At 35.5% G+C, this 16,620-nt stretch overlaps 1 protein-coding gene across 3 annotated transcripts in view; it reads right to left on the bottom strand.

The window, feature by feature from the left end:
* Positions 1-16,620, bottom strand: part of LOC115209158 — a 225,695-nt gene that overhangs the window by 18,574 nt on the left and 190,501 nt on the right. For all 3 annotated transcript variants that reach the window (XR_004998189.1, XR_004998190.1, XM_029777384.2), the window contains exons 8-9: positions 8,821-8,915; positions 5,495-5,650 (exon numbers count right to left, since the gene is read on the bottom strand). Coding sequence is in view for 1 of the 3 variants with exons in the window: in XM_029777384.2 (XP_029633244.1) it covers positions 5,495-5,650; positions 8,821-8,915 (251 nt within the window). In the remaining 2 variants the exon portion in view is untranslated. The remainder of the gene's footprint in view (positions 1-5,494; positions 5,651-8,820; positions 8,916-16,620) is intronic.

The raw sequence follows: 16,620 nt of genomic DNA, 5'->3' as shown, positions 1-16,620 counted from the left end.
GAAAAAAAAATGGCAGCATACTGGTTGGTATTAGGGGTTACTTAGCTTTTATTCCAACAAAAAGTGTGTTTGGGGATGGGAGAAAAAAGCAAAGCAAAACAAGTATTTATCTCCTCCAAATACCGAACAATGGTAAAAACCATAAACTTGGTTTGAAGGCAAATTGTTCGGTATTTGGAGGAGATAAATACTTGTTTTGCTTTGCTTTTTTCTCCCATCCCCAAACACACTTTTTGTTGGAATAAAAGCTAAGTAACCCCTAATACCAACCAGTATGCTGCCATGAATTCTACAAAAGCTGTGTGGCACACAATGCTTTATGAGTGAATTTGTCAGATGCAAATTGTGGAGGCCTGGTGTGTGTGTGTGTGTATACACAAACACACACACACAATATATATACACACACATATATATATATGAGCCTTTGTGTTTATCTTGCACCATAGGTCGACAACTTGTGTTGGTTTGTTTACATTTCCATAACTTGGTTTGACAAAAGAAACTGATAGAATAAGCAACAGGCTTTAAATAAGTACTGTTGCTGGTTTTACTTAACTAAACCATACAAGGTGGTGCTCCAGCATGGGCAGGGTTCAATGTCTATAACAAGTAAACTGTTAAAGATGAAAGCACACTTGTTCAACAACATTTTTTTTTTTTTTTACATAAAAATGGAAATTATACAGGACACATAAACATACCATTCTATTAATTTAACTGCAAAGTTTATAAACACGAGGAATGTCTATGCTTGGATAAACTTCACTTAGGTTACTACTCCTTCAATTCAGCATATTTTTAACCACCCACAATAATTCTGTTTTTTTTTTCTGAACCACTGTCCTATTTAAACTATTTTATAGTTATCTCAAATTATTCTGTTGAAATTTCCTTCTAATCACAGAAGCAGTAAGAGTGAATCCTAATGAGATTTTGAATACTGAAACAAGTCAGTAAGAATATAATCCAAGCACCATCACCCCAGATTTTGCTGCCAATTCTGCATTGGACAAATTCCAGATGGATAAGGCTGAATTTTTATTTATTTAACAACACTTCTCTGGGCCCTTAACTCCCAGTATGTCAGAGCCACTGACATACTGTCATGACTTTTGGCATTTTAATACTGGCCAAACCCCATCTCTCCAGCCCTGAACATGACATATTTCTGTGTGTGTGTGTGTGTGAGAGAGAGTGAGGGTTTAAAGGAATTAAGGCAGAGCTGAATTTAGCAGGATTGAAGCTCAGAGCAGATGTAGAGAGCACCATAATCTAATAACTATGCCAACATGCTACCTATTGGTGCTATTTAAATATAGGCAGAGGCCTATATTTTTATGAGAAGTGGACGGCATAAGATATGGTCCAGCATCAGGTGGGTTGCGCTATTAAAAAAAAAAAAAAGCAAACTCAAGGTCATTTATTGCTAAGCATACCATTCAGAAAGCCAAGGGCCACAGTTTGTCCAGGACTGCTTTGACCCTTTAGCATTCAGATTACTGTCAAATGTAATGCTTATTTATTCACATTGTTTTGAATTAATCATGTATTGTCGCATAGCTTTTGAGATTTTGATGATGGGATTGTTTATTGTTTATATGATGGGATTGTAAGTGTGAGAGGCTGAACCTGGCAGGTTTGAACATAAAAGCAAATAAAATATCTGGGCCAGATATGCTAAAAGGTTTAATACAAACACACACACACATGCAGCATCAAATCAACCAGTCATGCAAGTGAAATTTAGCAGAGGGAAATCCTGTAGAAATGTTTTGAAGAGACTATCCCTGTTTGTGGGTGGTAAGGTTTAATTCATGGTTTAACACAACTTCAAACCATTACCATGTCCCTGACCTGGGGATAACTTACTCCTATCAGTCATGGGTACTGCACTTTCCCCTCTGATGATCAAGTCATTAAAAAAAAAAAACATCTCCCAAAATTTTCAAAGTGTGTTTATTGTTCAAAATTAAAGCCAGTGTTATTTTAGATTGGAGTTGAATAATTTAGTAGTTTATCCTATTCAAAATGAAAATATCTTTATTGCTGGTACTGTGTATTGTGTATATACCTGTATGAAAGGAACCATGTTCATGTCTACGAAGTAAATACAGGCTTGTCTGTGTGTGTGTATATGTGAAAGTTGAAGAGTGTGTGTGTGGGTGGGTGGAGGAAGGGAGTAAAAGTGTTCATGAAAAGGTCTGTATGTCTCATGCCAAAAAAAGGTAGAGGAGGCAACAGGTTTTGACAAAAAAAATACAAAAGAACCCAAACAAAGTACATGAAACAATAAACAGGTCAGTGAAGGTGACAGTAGGCCAACAGAGCAGGTTGAGAACATACTGAAAGTATCTAAGTTTACATCTCTTCCTATCTAATAGTAGTAATAGCACACCTACCTAGTCATGAGCTAACAGTTCATGTAGACATCCAACTGAAAACATGACTTTTGAACTCTTAGGGTGGGGAATGATTTGCAGGCCCCAGTTCAGTTAAGATGACAAGCCATTTCTAAGGATTTCATTTCCACTTAACAGGGATACCCAATTAGTTTCTAATCAAGTCACTGGCCAACAATGATTTATCAAATGTGTCAGCAAAGATGTTCTAGCCATGACCATCCTGACTTTTATCAATGTGTGCTACAATTTTTAAAAAACATCCCTGTGATATAAGAGAGATATGGCTGCTATTTCTAGAAGGCCAAGTAAGTCGAAGTGGCTGGCCCCTTTAGTATTATACCACTTTTCATTTATACATAGATACACAACTAAATAATTTATATAAAATACACATGGACACACAAGTATAAAAGACAGTTGTATCTTGTTGAAGTACATACATATCTGCTTCAAACTTTTAATATTTAAACCGATCATATCTGGCTTAAATATTCTGTTATATGTTTAACCTGGCTAGATCTGGCCTCTTATACCTACCCTACAATATCATTCTAAAAATTTAGAATCACATCAAAATTTTAGAGCTACAAGATAATACATGATTAATACAGAATGATGTGAACAAATAAGCATTACATTTGACAAAGTAATCCCTCTCTCTCTTTCGGAGAGGCACTGAGCAGCTATACACACACATACACACACGGCAGTAACTCCCGCCTACCGAATTCAATCACAAAGCTCCGGTTGGCTTGGGGCTATAGTGGAAGACACCTACCCAAAGTGCCACGCAGTGGGACTGAACACGAAACCATGTAGCTAGGAAGCAAGCTCCCTAACCACACAGCCATGCCCGCACCTATAAAACCTGAATGCTAAATGGTTAAGATACATGTTTTGATTTAGCTGTTTAACTTTGTGAAAATTTCATTTTGTTCAACAGTCTTATATCCATTTCCTATCATAAACAGACACTGATATAGATAGAACAAATATGCAATAGTTGGATGTTCTCTAATGGAACCTTATTTGTTAAAGTTAAATCTAAACTGTTTCCTGTTCTTATCGCTAAAACAATTTGCATGACATACAGAGAGGGTTGGCATAGAAAAAAAACTTTCTATTCTTTACCAACTTGGAATAACAGCTATAGAAGAAAGGACTTGCAATTGCCTTGGAAACTAAGTGGTGTTGGATTTAGTTAAAAAAAATTTTTTTTTATAGTTGAAGATCAGATAGAAATAAATAAACAATAAGCATAAATCCTCATTCACAAGATTTAAAATTTCACCTTTTCTTTTGTTTCAGAGTAAGGTGAAAGGTAAAGAGCTGGATGTTGCTTTAATAATTCTGCCACCATGCTGCCTATTGGTACACATTATCCATTATTGAAACACAATGCTCAATGTTTTGTTATTTTGGCAGAGTCATTATGCCAATGTGCTTTACATTTTTTAAAGACAGCAGTGTGGTTATAAGGGAGATATGGCAGCTAATTCTAGGAGGCCAAGCAACTAGACATTTCATCTATATAGATACACAACTTATAAGTAATTCATAGATTTGCATAATGTGACTAATGAAAAAAAATCCATGAAATTTGTAGGTCAGTTGAATGTGATCATCTGGCTACTTTAGATATAGGTGCTAAAGTAAAACAATATACTCAGCAGCAGTTAATAATTTATATTGGAAAACAAGTTTATTTCAGTGTAATTAAGTATTGTCATCATCATCATCATCATTCCTTAATATCAGTTTCCATGTTGACATGGATTGGATACATCTTTGTAATATAATCATATTACTGGTATTCATTTCACCAACTCCTGAATGACAACATCTAAAGTCAACCAACATATGCCAGTGTAAATTAAATTTAAAAGAATTATGTATCACACTAGATTATTATTATAAAGAATTTACAATAATTTGTTATTTACTGTATTCAATGGCATTTTAAGATGCACACTTTTTCCCATAGAAAAAAAAAAAAGACTCAAAAAGTCATGCCAGGTACACTTAATGCAATAAAAATGTTTTTTTCCTGAATATGTACAACAAAAGTTGGAGTGTATCTAATACGCCCATGTGTCTTTTATGCCATCAAATATGGTACTTCAACAATTCCGTTGGTCTAGCAACAATTTTAACCATGAAGTAACTGACAATATCAGTGGTTCCTAAATACTGGTGTCCCTGTGTGATGTAACAAGGGGCACCATGAAATGAATGAAATATCTTTAAAAAGTGTAAAAAATCATACAAACTGAAATTCTAAACATAAAGTCTTGATGACCAAAGCTTCATTAATTGAATAAAAGTCTAATTAGTATCTTTTATATTTTACTTATTTTGGTCACTGCACTGTGACCATGCTGGATCATTGTCTTGAAGGGTTTAGTTGAGCAAATCAACCCTAGTACTCTTTTTTCTTAAAGCCTGATACTTATTCTAGCAGTCTTACTTGCTGTTGTTAAGCAACAAGATGGGTAAGGGTGATTAGGTGATTGTCTTGGGCTTAGGGGCGGGAGACCCCAGATCTTGGGGGGGAAAAAAAAACTTTGGTCGTCTTGTTGTAGCCGAGGGCTCTTCGTTGACGCCCTACACCACTGGGAGGTGGCCCTCGAAGTCGCTGGAAATGGAGATCTCCAGGTCCAAATTCTTGAATGGCAGTCTTACTTGCAGAACCGCCTGGTTATGGGGATGCAAACAAACCAACACCAGCTGTCAAGTAACGGGAGGATGGACAAACACAAAGAAACACACACACATGATAGCCTTCTATGCATCGTCTGCCTTTCAAATTCACACACAATACATTGGTGAGCCAGGGGCTAAAATAGAAGACATTAGGAACTACTAGGGTAAATATTCACCTCTACCTCCTGCTATTCAATGAAATTACAAGCAAATAAAGCTGAGGAATTAAAAGTTAAAGATTGTATGATAAATATTCATGCTCACATGCCTAAATCTCTTATATTATCCCTCACTGTCGACCCTAACGCCACCTGAATTATTATTTGTACTTTGCCCTCCCAGTATTTCAATTTTTTCTTTTTTTAAAACTTTTTGTAAATCTTTACCTTTCCAGAATCTTCATCACTCTGCTTTGCAACAACTTGTGTGATTATAGTGTTGTTGGCAGACACAGGTGATAATTCCTCTTCAAACTCCATTTCACCTGACCACTGAAGAGCTGGTTCTGTAGCTTCATCACTGACTGTGGGATAGAGTGGTGCCTAAAAATAGGAAAACATAATAACAACAACAAGTTTCAAACTTTAGTGCAAAGTCATTAATTTGGGGGGGAGGGGGAAAGTCGATTACAGTGACCCCAGTGCTCTACTGGTACTTGTTTTATTGACCCCGAAAGGATGAAAGGTGAAGTCAACCTCGGTGGAATTTGAGCTCAGAACATAAGGATGGACAAAATGCCACCGAGCATTTTCCATGGCATTTAATAATACTTTCTACTAAAAGCACAAGGCCTGAAATTTTTTTTTGGGGGGGGTAGACTAGTTGATTACATCAATCCCAATGTTCCACTGCTACTTATTTTACCAACCCTGAAAGGATGAAATGCAAAGTCGACCTAGACAGAATTTGAACTCAAAACGTAAGGATGAACAAAATGCCAGTAAGCATTTAGCCTGGCGTGCCAAATATAATAAATAATATACAGTACTGGTTAATTAAGGGCCATTTTGGGAGAAATAAATGAAATTCTAGCGAACACAAAGAAGTAATGAATGCATAATAACAAATGGTTTGTTATTTATGTATGAGCTAAATATTTCCATTTTAAATAACACACACACACACACACACACTTCTAATCAAGTTTCTACATGTTAAGATCTGTTAAAAGAGTGGCCAAATCTCTCTGAACTGCCCCCACACCTGTATTGTTTCATGTGCTGAGGCAAGAGGTTACAAGATGTAATCCCTAGAAAAACAAGTCATTGCATAGGATTCAAACCCAGAATTTCCCCACTTCAGTCACCTTAGTTTTTCAAACATCCCTGCTCCCAACTTCCATCACTAGGATTAAGTACAGCATGTACAAGTAATCTTTTGAGATAAATGACAAAACACTAAAACTGTGTCTACCACTGACCACTTCAAGTCAGGTAGTTTTATAGCACCAAACATTAGCTCAATCAAAACTTAGTAAATTTATTTCTCCTACATTGTTAACAAGTCTTTCCTAGATTTGATACCATGATCTCAAATCTTCTGCTAGTGCTTCATACAAATATATGTGTTTTATTTATTTATAAACAACATATGCCTGTGCTCAAGCTTAGATTCTTTCTATGCAAATGAATTTATTCATCAAAGATGCCCATGTCATTTTACTGCCATTAAACTGCCGAATGTTCAGGATGAATGAGAATCGATAAGAAGTAAACGAGTACAATATAAACTGTAGATAAACAAAACAAAAATATATGAAAAGAATATGCACATAGCAACCACAAGTTGCTATGTGCAGGTTGCACAATCTGTTTATTATGTGACTAACAGCCTATCTGAAATGCAGTTTATGCAAATGTTCATGCACCATGCCTTTTATTGTCTCACAATATCAAAGACAATAGTTGCTTTAAAATAGCATTTAGTGTATAGGGAGAACAATTTCTATATATTTCCATCGTTTATTTAAAAATATCACATATTTGTATATACATGTTTATATAGCCAGGTTAAAAAAAAAAAGTAAAAAATAAACAGACATACACATATATACACACACCTTACTCTCTCTTTCCTTGATATATGCGTGCGCATAAATATATCTATACTGACATGTCTGTGTGGATGTGTGCTTGGCTTTTGGGTGTATGCATGAGTGTGTGTGTGTGTGTGTGTGTGCATACACACATTCAAAATGTGACTGCGTGTGTACTGTTGGCGATTTTTTTTCTCTGGATCTTTCCTTCTATGTTTCCGACAAAGAGCTCCGCTTGAAACGTTAAACCCTCCTTCTTTCCTGAGCATCCAATAATACTATATTTGTCCTCGCGTTGTTGTGTTTTTTTGTGCTTTCTTGTTTGGATTAACTTTATATATATATATATATAAAGTTAATCCAAACAAGAAAGCACAAAAAAACACAACAACGGGAGGACAAATATAGTATATATATATATATATATATATATATATATATATATGTGTGTGTGTGTGTGTGTATGTATGTAATTCTTTTTGGAATTGTAATTGTCAAGAATATTTTTATGTTTATATATGAACTGAGACAACAGTACAATGTATCAAGCACTCACATTTTGTATTCAAACTCAAAAGAAAGGAAAAAAAAAAACAAAAAAAATTAACAGTAAAAGAAAAAGAAAATTATCAACAAAGTGGCCAAGTAATGAAGGAGAGAAAGTCAGGTTGTGTATATAGTGTGTTGATGTGTATGTGTACCTCCTTCGTCCATTTCATTCAGCAAGCCTGACACAATGGCTTTGTTCAACCTGCTGCTGCTTACAATACAGAAGCATGGCATAGTCCCACCACCAAAGATAAACCAGTTTATTTTTGAGAGGAAGAGTTCTGTTTAAATACCCATAAAATGATTTAGTGCCAATAATGTCAGGTGTTAACAAGAACTTCATGATAAAATCCAAATCAACATCTGCTCTTGATTAGGATATTCAGGTTGAAGTTCTCATATAGTTTTTAATAGTTACTTGATTTTTTTTTCTTTCACAAAAGCAGTCACAACAGACATTGTTAGTTGAAAAAAGGAGTCTGATGTTGTTTCTTCTAATGTATGAAATTAACAGGGGGTAGAGTAATCTCTCCAGAAGTACATTCTGAGTGAACTCTTTAGTGTTCAGATTACTCTGTTAAATATAATATTTTTTTACTCAAATTGTTTTTAATTAATCCTGGGCTTTCATCTTGTTTTGGGAATTGTCAGTGACTGGGTACCCTCCTTATCTGTTCACAGAAACACTTTCGTTTGTATTTAGTCAGGAGCAAAGGCATCATCCATGACCCTTTACAGGGCCTCTGAGGTGAGAGAGAGAGGGGGAAGTTATCCTCATACCAAAGATACGACCCAAGTGTTTGCAACAGAGTGAACTCCACTAAAGGCATCCAAGGTGTCAGGTAGTGATGTTCAGCTGGATGATTGATTGATGGATTAAATCTACCAGCCATGTAGGCCATGGCAGGATTTGAACTCAGAGTGCAAAGAGTTGGAACAAATACTGGAAGGCATTCGGACTAATAATGTTACAGTTCTGCCAATTCAATCACTTGGAATTGGTTACATTCATTATTGATCTCAAAAGGATGAAAGTCACGGCCGACAGGAAGTGTAGCCACCTCTTCTTCTGACTAAGTCATTAACAGAAAAATATAAAAAAAAAAAAAAATGAATAAATTAAAATACCTGGTAGTTGTCCCAAGCTGTTTCGGAAAAGGAGCCATTACTACCTGGGAAGTACTCCCCATCTGATGCATCTTCCGTAGCAGTTCCATAAGCTCCTGTAAACATCACCAAGAACCAAAATTAATGCTGTGTAAGTTACTGGACAGTTGACTTCTCATATAAAGAAAAATATAACAAGCATAACACATTAACAGACAATATTTGGCTTTTAAACTTGGAATTATTAAACTGAAAGCAAAACATTTCTGATAAATCTAGTTTTGGTTTTATTAGGAAGTGCTATGATGAAACAATTGAAGGTCCATGGCTAAATAACACAAATATTTTTTTAATTTTGATATTCTGTTTCCGGTATTATGTTCAGATTTAACCCCTTACCCAACAATTATTTTGAAAATAAATGTATTTTTTCAGACATATTTTTTAATTGTTTTATTTCACTATGTTTTGAATGGTGATTTCGAGGTATATTTCAAACCTTATTTATTATGAATTTTAATTCAATAATATTGATTTTAAATTACCGCTTTGGGCAGAAACGAGTTAACCCGTTTTTAAACGAAGGAACTCGTTTGCTGTCGATTTTGGCGAGTCTATCTTTTGACGAGTTAACTCGCCAGAGATAGAAAAAAACGATTTCGGTCAAAACGAATATATTCACTTCTGCCGGGTAAGGGGTTAAATAGGTTTAACCATTTCTTTAAAAAGATATAAGTGTTTGAAAAATAAGTGCCACTTCCTTTTAATGGTTAAAGTGATTAGTGTTAAGAAAATGATTTCAGAATGTATAAACATTTAGAAACTTCTGGTTTACACTAGCTATAAGAAATTCACAAACACACACACATACAGATTTAAGCTATATGCACAAGGTACAGGTGAGGTGTTTACATTTTAAAAGAACCCCAGGGAACTACAACAATCAAGAGACTGATTATTTAACCCAAAACAAACTTAGCAGGAAAAAAATTCCAAAGAGAAAACCCCTCTTTGTTTGCAAGGAGAAAGAGGAAGAACAAATATATTGAGAAATTAAAATGGACAGGAAAGGCATTTTGCTTCTATGTATGTATGGACAATGACTGATGGATGCATACTGGGTACAAAATACTTCCACTTTGTAAATAAAATTGGAAGATGGAAAGAGAGAGAGAGATGTCAATCAGATCCTGGAAAATGACATCTATCATAGGACGTCACTATCTTTTTACTTAAATTTCACAGGCAAAATTAGATACTTGATGCTCATGTGGGAAAACATTGATGATCGTTATGAAAATACTTAAGTTGTAATGAGTAAAAGAAAAAGGAATTAAATTAGCTATTAATGACACCAGCAGTGTTTGTAATAAATAATTATAATTAGCACATCCAATGGAAAACAAATTATCAACATCATCATATCACTAATCACTGGGACATGAGATTTGGCTTGTACCATCATATTCTTAATATCTATTAATTCAATTCCAAGTCTTCCTTTAACACATTAGCATTCAGATTATTCTGTCAAATGTTAATGTGAACAAATAATTATTTACATTCTTTTGAATCAATCATACATTATCTCACTACATCAAGAAGTTGATGAAGCAATTATTTTAAGAATGACATTGTAGCATAAGCGTGAGAGGCTGGATCTAGCTGGTTTGAACTTAAAACATGGAGAATATTTAGGTTGGATATGGCCAGTTTAAATGCTTAAGGATTAAGTGAATTTAGGCTTCATTGAAGTAAAAACTTGAAGGTTTTAATGCTATACATAGATGTGAGGTGTCAACAGTCTCAGATACCAAAATAGAAATAATTTATAATTAGAAATATCAATTTGTCATCTTAGAGAAATGAGCAGGTATTTTCTATCACCAACAATTTATATCAAACAAGCTTACCATATTTGGTATAAGCAGTGTTGAGAAGAATATCATGTATTTTTTTGGTACATTGCTATAGAGGAGATGTGGCAACAATTAGCAATTAGGTGGATCTATCTAATGCATAGGTTCTTAACCTTATGTAACTCAGTGCCCCTTTCAATGAATGGGGTTTTAAAAATGTCTTGTTTCATGTTTTTTTTTTTTCTTGGGAGGGAGGATATAGCTATTTGCATAAATATGTTAATTTTTTCTTAACGGAAATTACATAACAGAGTTAGTTAGTGTACAACTAGTTATGTTGTACACTTCAGTGTACAACCAATTATGTTTCTGTACACCAATAATAAGGTCGAACTCATATTCTAATCCTGAAAAACCATCATCATTAGTTAGTGTCTGTATTCCATGTTGGCATGGGTTGGATGCTTTGACACGATCTGACAGGTCACAGGACTGTGTTGAGTTCCAGTGTCTGCTTTGACATGGTTTCTACAGTCAGATGCCCTTCTTAATGCCAAGTACTTTACGGAAAGTACTGGGTGCCTTTAATATGTCATCAGCATGAGTGTAATCATCAAATAACTTGCAAGACATGACCCCTTGTTTGAGGGGAATGTAGTATTCAGGGAAGTAGTTTATGTTGAGAGGTAAGAGTATGCCAGAGGGTTAGGAACAGGTGTCTTGCTGTAGAGAAGATACATGGCTACCCCAGCTGGAAAAGGGGAGAAAATGATGATGGTGATGAGGTGTCAGGATGTACTCTCAAGGTACAAGAGGGTAAATGTGAAGGAGAGTGGTTATAAACTTAAATCCTGAAAAAAACCCAAAAAAACATGACTCTTCTAAACACCTAGCACCTTCTATAGTGCAACCTTAACATAGGCTGGCCTCCTGTGTGCTCACAAGACCCCACACCAAGAGGGAGTTACCAACTAGATTAGAAAAACTGATCTACTACACCAAACCATGAAAAATAGATGTCAAACAGAGTAATGATGATGATGAAGACTGAAGATAGAGATGAGAATTTCCTTCCCATATTTGTAATATTGATGCAACCCGACAAAAATGTTTAAACCATACAATCATGTTTCATGTCAGTGTGAATAGGGCAGTTACTGAAAGTGCTACATCTGTTTGGCAGGCTTCAGTATACAACAATGACACTAAGAAGAAAATTATTAGACAAAAATGTTAAATGCTATGACGGCTACAAAACCAAAACAATACTAACAACTAAAATAACGGTGAAAGGGGAAACATTAAAATGAACCTACCAAATGTGAAATATAAATCAGTGATATCTTTTGTTTCAGGCATTGTCAAAACACACAAAAAGAAAGGACAACAATGGAATATAAAGCTAAATCAAGTCTTGTAATGCTACTTCTCTGAGAGCCAGAAAACAGTATTGTTTATGAATGTAACAGTAGCGAAGATGACCAGTGTAACTTCCAACTAAATATGATATTAAACCGAGAAAGTGATAAAAGGAGTAGTGCTAGTGGTTGCTATAGTAACAATGACAAGTAATCACCATTATCCTGTTGCAGAAGCTGAACATTTCCAAATTATATTAAGGAGAGTTGGAAAGCAAGCACCATAGACAATAGCTGTTCTGTAATGTTGATACACTCCTCCCCTCTGAACATCAACATTTGTCGCAATTAAATTTCATCAATGACCAGTTTTAATGACGTGTGTAAATCCGTATGTTCCTATGATAGTATTTAACCAGGGGTTTTAGGAGGAAGGAATGAGGAGTGGTTTAAGAAGTGAACAGTGAATCTATTGTTAACTAGACTTGTTGAAGTCACAAAGCAGATATGAATGGGATGCTAATATGCATATAGGAGTGGGTTATCATCATTACCATCACTGCCATCATTTTATGCTAGGTTTCCATGCTGGCATGTATCAAGCATGAATTTAACACAGATGCCTGTGTAATTTTGTTGGTAAAATAAATCCTGCACCAGAGGGATTGTTGATGTTGTACAGTGTAGCTCAATAAAGATGAAACAGACCTACAGACACTAAATGAAACCTACAAAGTTCAGTTTTCTCAATTAGTCATTTCTTTTTCTTATTGATTTGAGAGTTCAGTTCAATAGTTTATGGATTTTAAGGGCTAAAATTTGACTCTAGCAAAATTCAAAATCAGATATGTTTTAAATATAAAAAATATCAAAATACTATGTTGACTGTACAATCACTACAAATCAGTTTCCCATCTTCATCATTTAATGTTCATTTTCCATGTTGGCATGGGTTGGATGGTTTGATAGGAGCTGGCCAGCTGGAGAACTACATGAGGCACCAATTGTCTGTTTAGACATAGTTTGCATGACTGGATGCCCTTCCTAATGTCAACCACTTTACAGAGCATAATGGGCAACTATATCATGCTTCAGTTTTTTTTTTCAGACATGGCCTGGGGCTGAAACCTATCATAGTTATATCAGGAGTTCTATTTTTATTATCTAACACATCAGGGGTTCAAGAATTTTAGAGAGAATAGAGTTACCCTTTAGTCACCACTACTCTCAGATCCACTATAGTATGGGATCTAGTTATGGGTCAAATAGCACAAGATGATTTTGTGGCTAAGGTGTACAAGACTTGGAGAAGGGTTGACCCGAAGACATATGTTACCCAGGCTCACTGGTGTGTAGGCATGTCCTGATGTCAAGTGAAACAATCCCTCTCCCTAAGCATTAAATAAGCCCTAGTCTCGAGGGTAAGGCTGAGATAGCAGGAGATAGCAGAGTAAGTTATAAACAAGACCAGCAGAAAGCTACAGGAAACTACTGCGATATCCTTTGGAAGAAAAATCACATATCTTCAGACTTTAGCATAGAGGTCCATGATTGCTAATGCCCGTAAGCATGGCACTGGGACATATATATATATATATATATATATATATATAAAAGGAAGAGAGAGGGGGGCAGTATATTGTTTTAAACAACAAAATATGATGCCCTGCTCTCAGCATTTACAGTATCATTTGGAGAAAGATTTGTTCTACTGCTATTTTAAATAGTTAAATGACTTACATAAAACTAACCTAATTTTTCTTTAGAGGCCAAGCACAATCTATGAACAAAGAAACACAAATGATTCAAAGAACAATACTTTTTAAGGTCAGCATCTAAGTATTGCAAGTTTCTATTTTACTGAACTATTCTAAGATTTAAAGAATAAATTAATCTTTTGTTCAAGCTTATATATTACTTATTTGATTCTTTTGAAACAGATTCAAGCTACCTTCAGTCGTTCATCATCATGAATAATATATTTTAAGCCATAGTCTTAGGAATGATATGCAGATAATAGAAATAAATGAATTGCTCCTGGTTAAGAAAAAAATGCAGAATGAATATGTAACTGAATGCCTGAAGTTAGGACAATGAATGAGGCAACAGGAGAATGTCAGTTTGGGTTGCATAATTTATTTATTTTTTCTGGTAGCTATCAATTGTGGATTTGAATCTTGCCAAAGTAAATTTAGCCTTTTGTCAAACTTGAATTCCTAAATTAATTATGATAACATAGTAAGAAGTACATGATTGAAATCGATACCCTATTAAGCTTAGTAATTCGCTATTACCTCTAAGTTGTGTGCATACACATGCTTTGCAACCAGAATACAAAGAAATAATGTGTGAGCAAAGGTTTAGTCACTTAATACAATGTAATAATTAATGTAGTGATTAATAATTATACTGGGTCTTGGATTCTGGATTGTATAGAATGGCTGGATAGCAGACCTGCCCAACCTGTCCTAGTATGAAAAAAAATTAACATATAGGCGTAGGAGTGGCTGTGTGGTAAGTAGCTTGCTTACCAACCACATGGTTCCGGGTTCAGTCCCACTGCGTGGCACCTTGGGCAAGTGTCTTCTGCTATAGCCCCGGGCCGACCAATGCCTTGTGAGTGGATTTGGTAGACGGAAACTGAAAGAAGCCTGTCGTATATATGTATATATATATATATATAAGTGTGTGTGTGTATATGTTTGTGTGTCTGTGCTTGTCCCCCTAGCATTACTTGACAACCGATGCTGGTGTGTGTTTACGTCCCCGTCACTTAGCAGTTCGGCAAAAGAGACCGATAGAATAAGTACTGGGCTTACAAAGAATAAGTCGATTTGCTCGACTAAAGGCGGTGCTCCAGCATGGCCGCAGTCAAATGACTGAAACAAGTAAAAGAGTAAAGAGTATATTCCTGTTGAAGCACACTGCTTATCTTTCAATTTATTGTGAAAATAATGACGAATACAGTAAAATAACTTCATTATTTAGCTGTTGTTTAGAACATAAATTAATGTGAAATTTTAACGAGAAGTTTAATTTTGAATACTTTAACCCTTTAGCCATCAGATTTCTTTGTCAAATGCATTGCTTATTTATTCACATTGTTTTGAATTAATCAAAGATTAACTTGTAGCTTTGAGATTTCAATGATGTGTTTGGTATATTTTTAGAATGACATTGTCAGTTTGAACAAAAGATTTGGAGAATATTTTGGCCAGATTAATTGCTAAAAGGTTAAAACAGAAGCAAAGGCAGTTTTGGACGGGTTAGTATCAAAAGGATTAAAAAATAATTGAAACTTGTGGACGGTGAATTTCATAATGAACATGGTCGCAAAATGGTTAAAATAAAAAAAATTTCCTAACATACAAAGCTAGAATGAGAGGAGGGGATATTAACATTTGGTATTATTAAAACAATAGGATCAGAGAAACAGTAGATTTCTTTCATAGCAGCCCCTTCTCCTCCTCATTCAACAACATTTGTAAAGAGTTTATATAGGCGCAGGAGTGGCTGTGTGGTAAGTAGCTTGCCTAGCAACCACATGGTTCTGGGTTCAGTCCCACTGCGTGGCATCTTGGGCAAGTGTCTTCTGCTATAGCCTTGGGCCAACCAATGCCTTGTGAGTGGATTTGGTAGACGGAAACTGAAAGAAGCCTGTCGTATATATGTATATATATGTATGTATGTGTATGTATATGTTTGTGTGTCTGTGTTTGTCCCTCTAGCATTGCTTGACAACCGATGGTGGTGTGTTTACGTCCCCGTCACTTAGCGGTTCGGCAAAAGAGACCGATAGAATAAGTACTGGGCTTACAAAGAATAAGTCCCGGGGTCGAGTTGCTCGACTAAAGGCGGTGCTCCAGCATGGCCGCAGTCAAATGACTGAAACAAGTAAAAGAGTAAGAGAGTAAAGAGTAAAGAGCTGGTTGGGCAACAGTAGCATAATGCTGATAATTATTTTATGAAGCTCAACAAGTTATAAAGTCTATAACAGGACACACCAAGCTAAAAACCTGTAAAGTAACTAAATAAATCCCCCTTCTTTACCATTTATGCCTACTTCTTATTGCCTCAGGATAAAAAATAATCCTGAGAGGGAGAGAAAATTCAGGAAATAACAGTGAACACTAGTATACACATGAGCCAATGCAGAAGCCTTAAGAGGTTATTCAATCTGTTAGAATTAGCAGCTAAATCTCCCTTAAATGATACCTACCCATACTAAAAACTGTGGGCCAGTTTGAACATACTGTATATGCCAGCATATAATACGACTGGGTGTACAAGATGACTCCCAGGATTTCCATTTAAAAAGTGGATTTTGGGCTATACTTGCTGTATAAGACTACCCCAAGTTTTTGTGGAAAATAGCTTAAGCACTGAAGGAGCAAGGTTCATTATCTAAAGGAGTTTGGATGAGCTGTAGCTTCTCCAGCGGCCCCTGAAGCCTCTGCTTTTGTGTTTCAATGGTATTTTAACTAAGTTTCAATCAGTTAACTTTGTATGCAACAATTCTGCAGTTTTGGTTGCTTAAAATTTATCCAGTTCTTTTCAAATGTACCTGGCTGGTGTAAACACTACTGTAGTGACATCACTTAGGC

Source organism: Octopus sinensis, linkage group LG3, assembly GCF_006345805.1.
Source record: "Octopus sinensis linkage group LG3, ASM634580v1, whole genome shotgun sequence".
NCBI lineage: Eukaryota > Metazoa > Mollusca > Cephalopoda > Octopoda > Octopodidae > Octopus > Octopus sinensis.
Note: the sequence above shows the minus strand (reverse complement) of the source record. Positions and strands in the feature narration are given on the sequence as shown.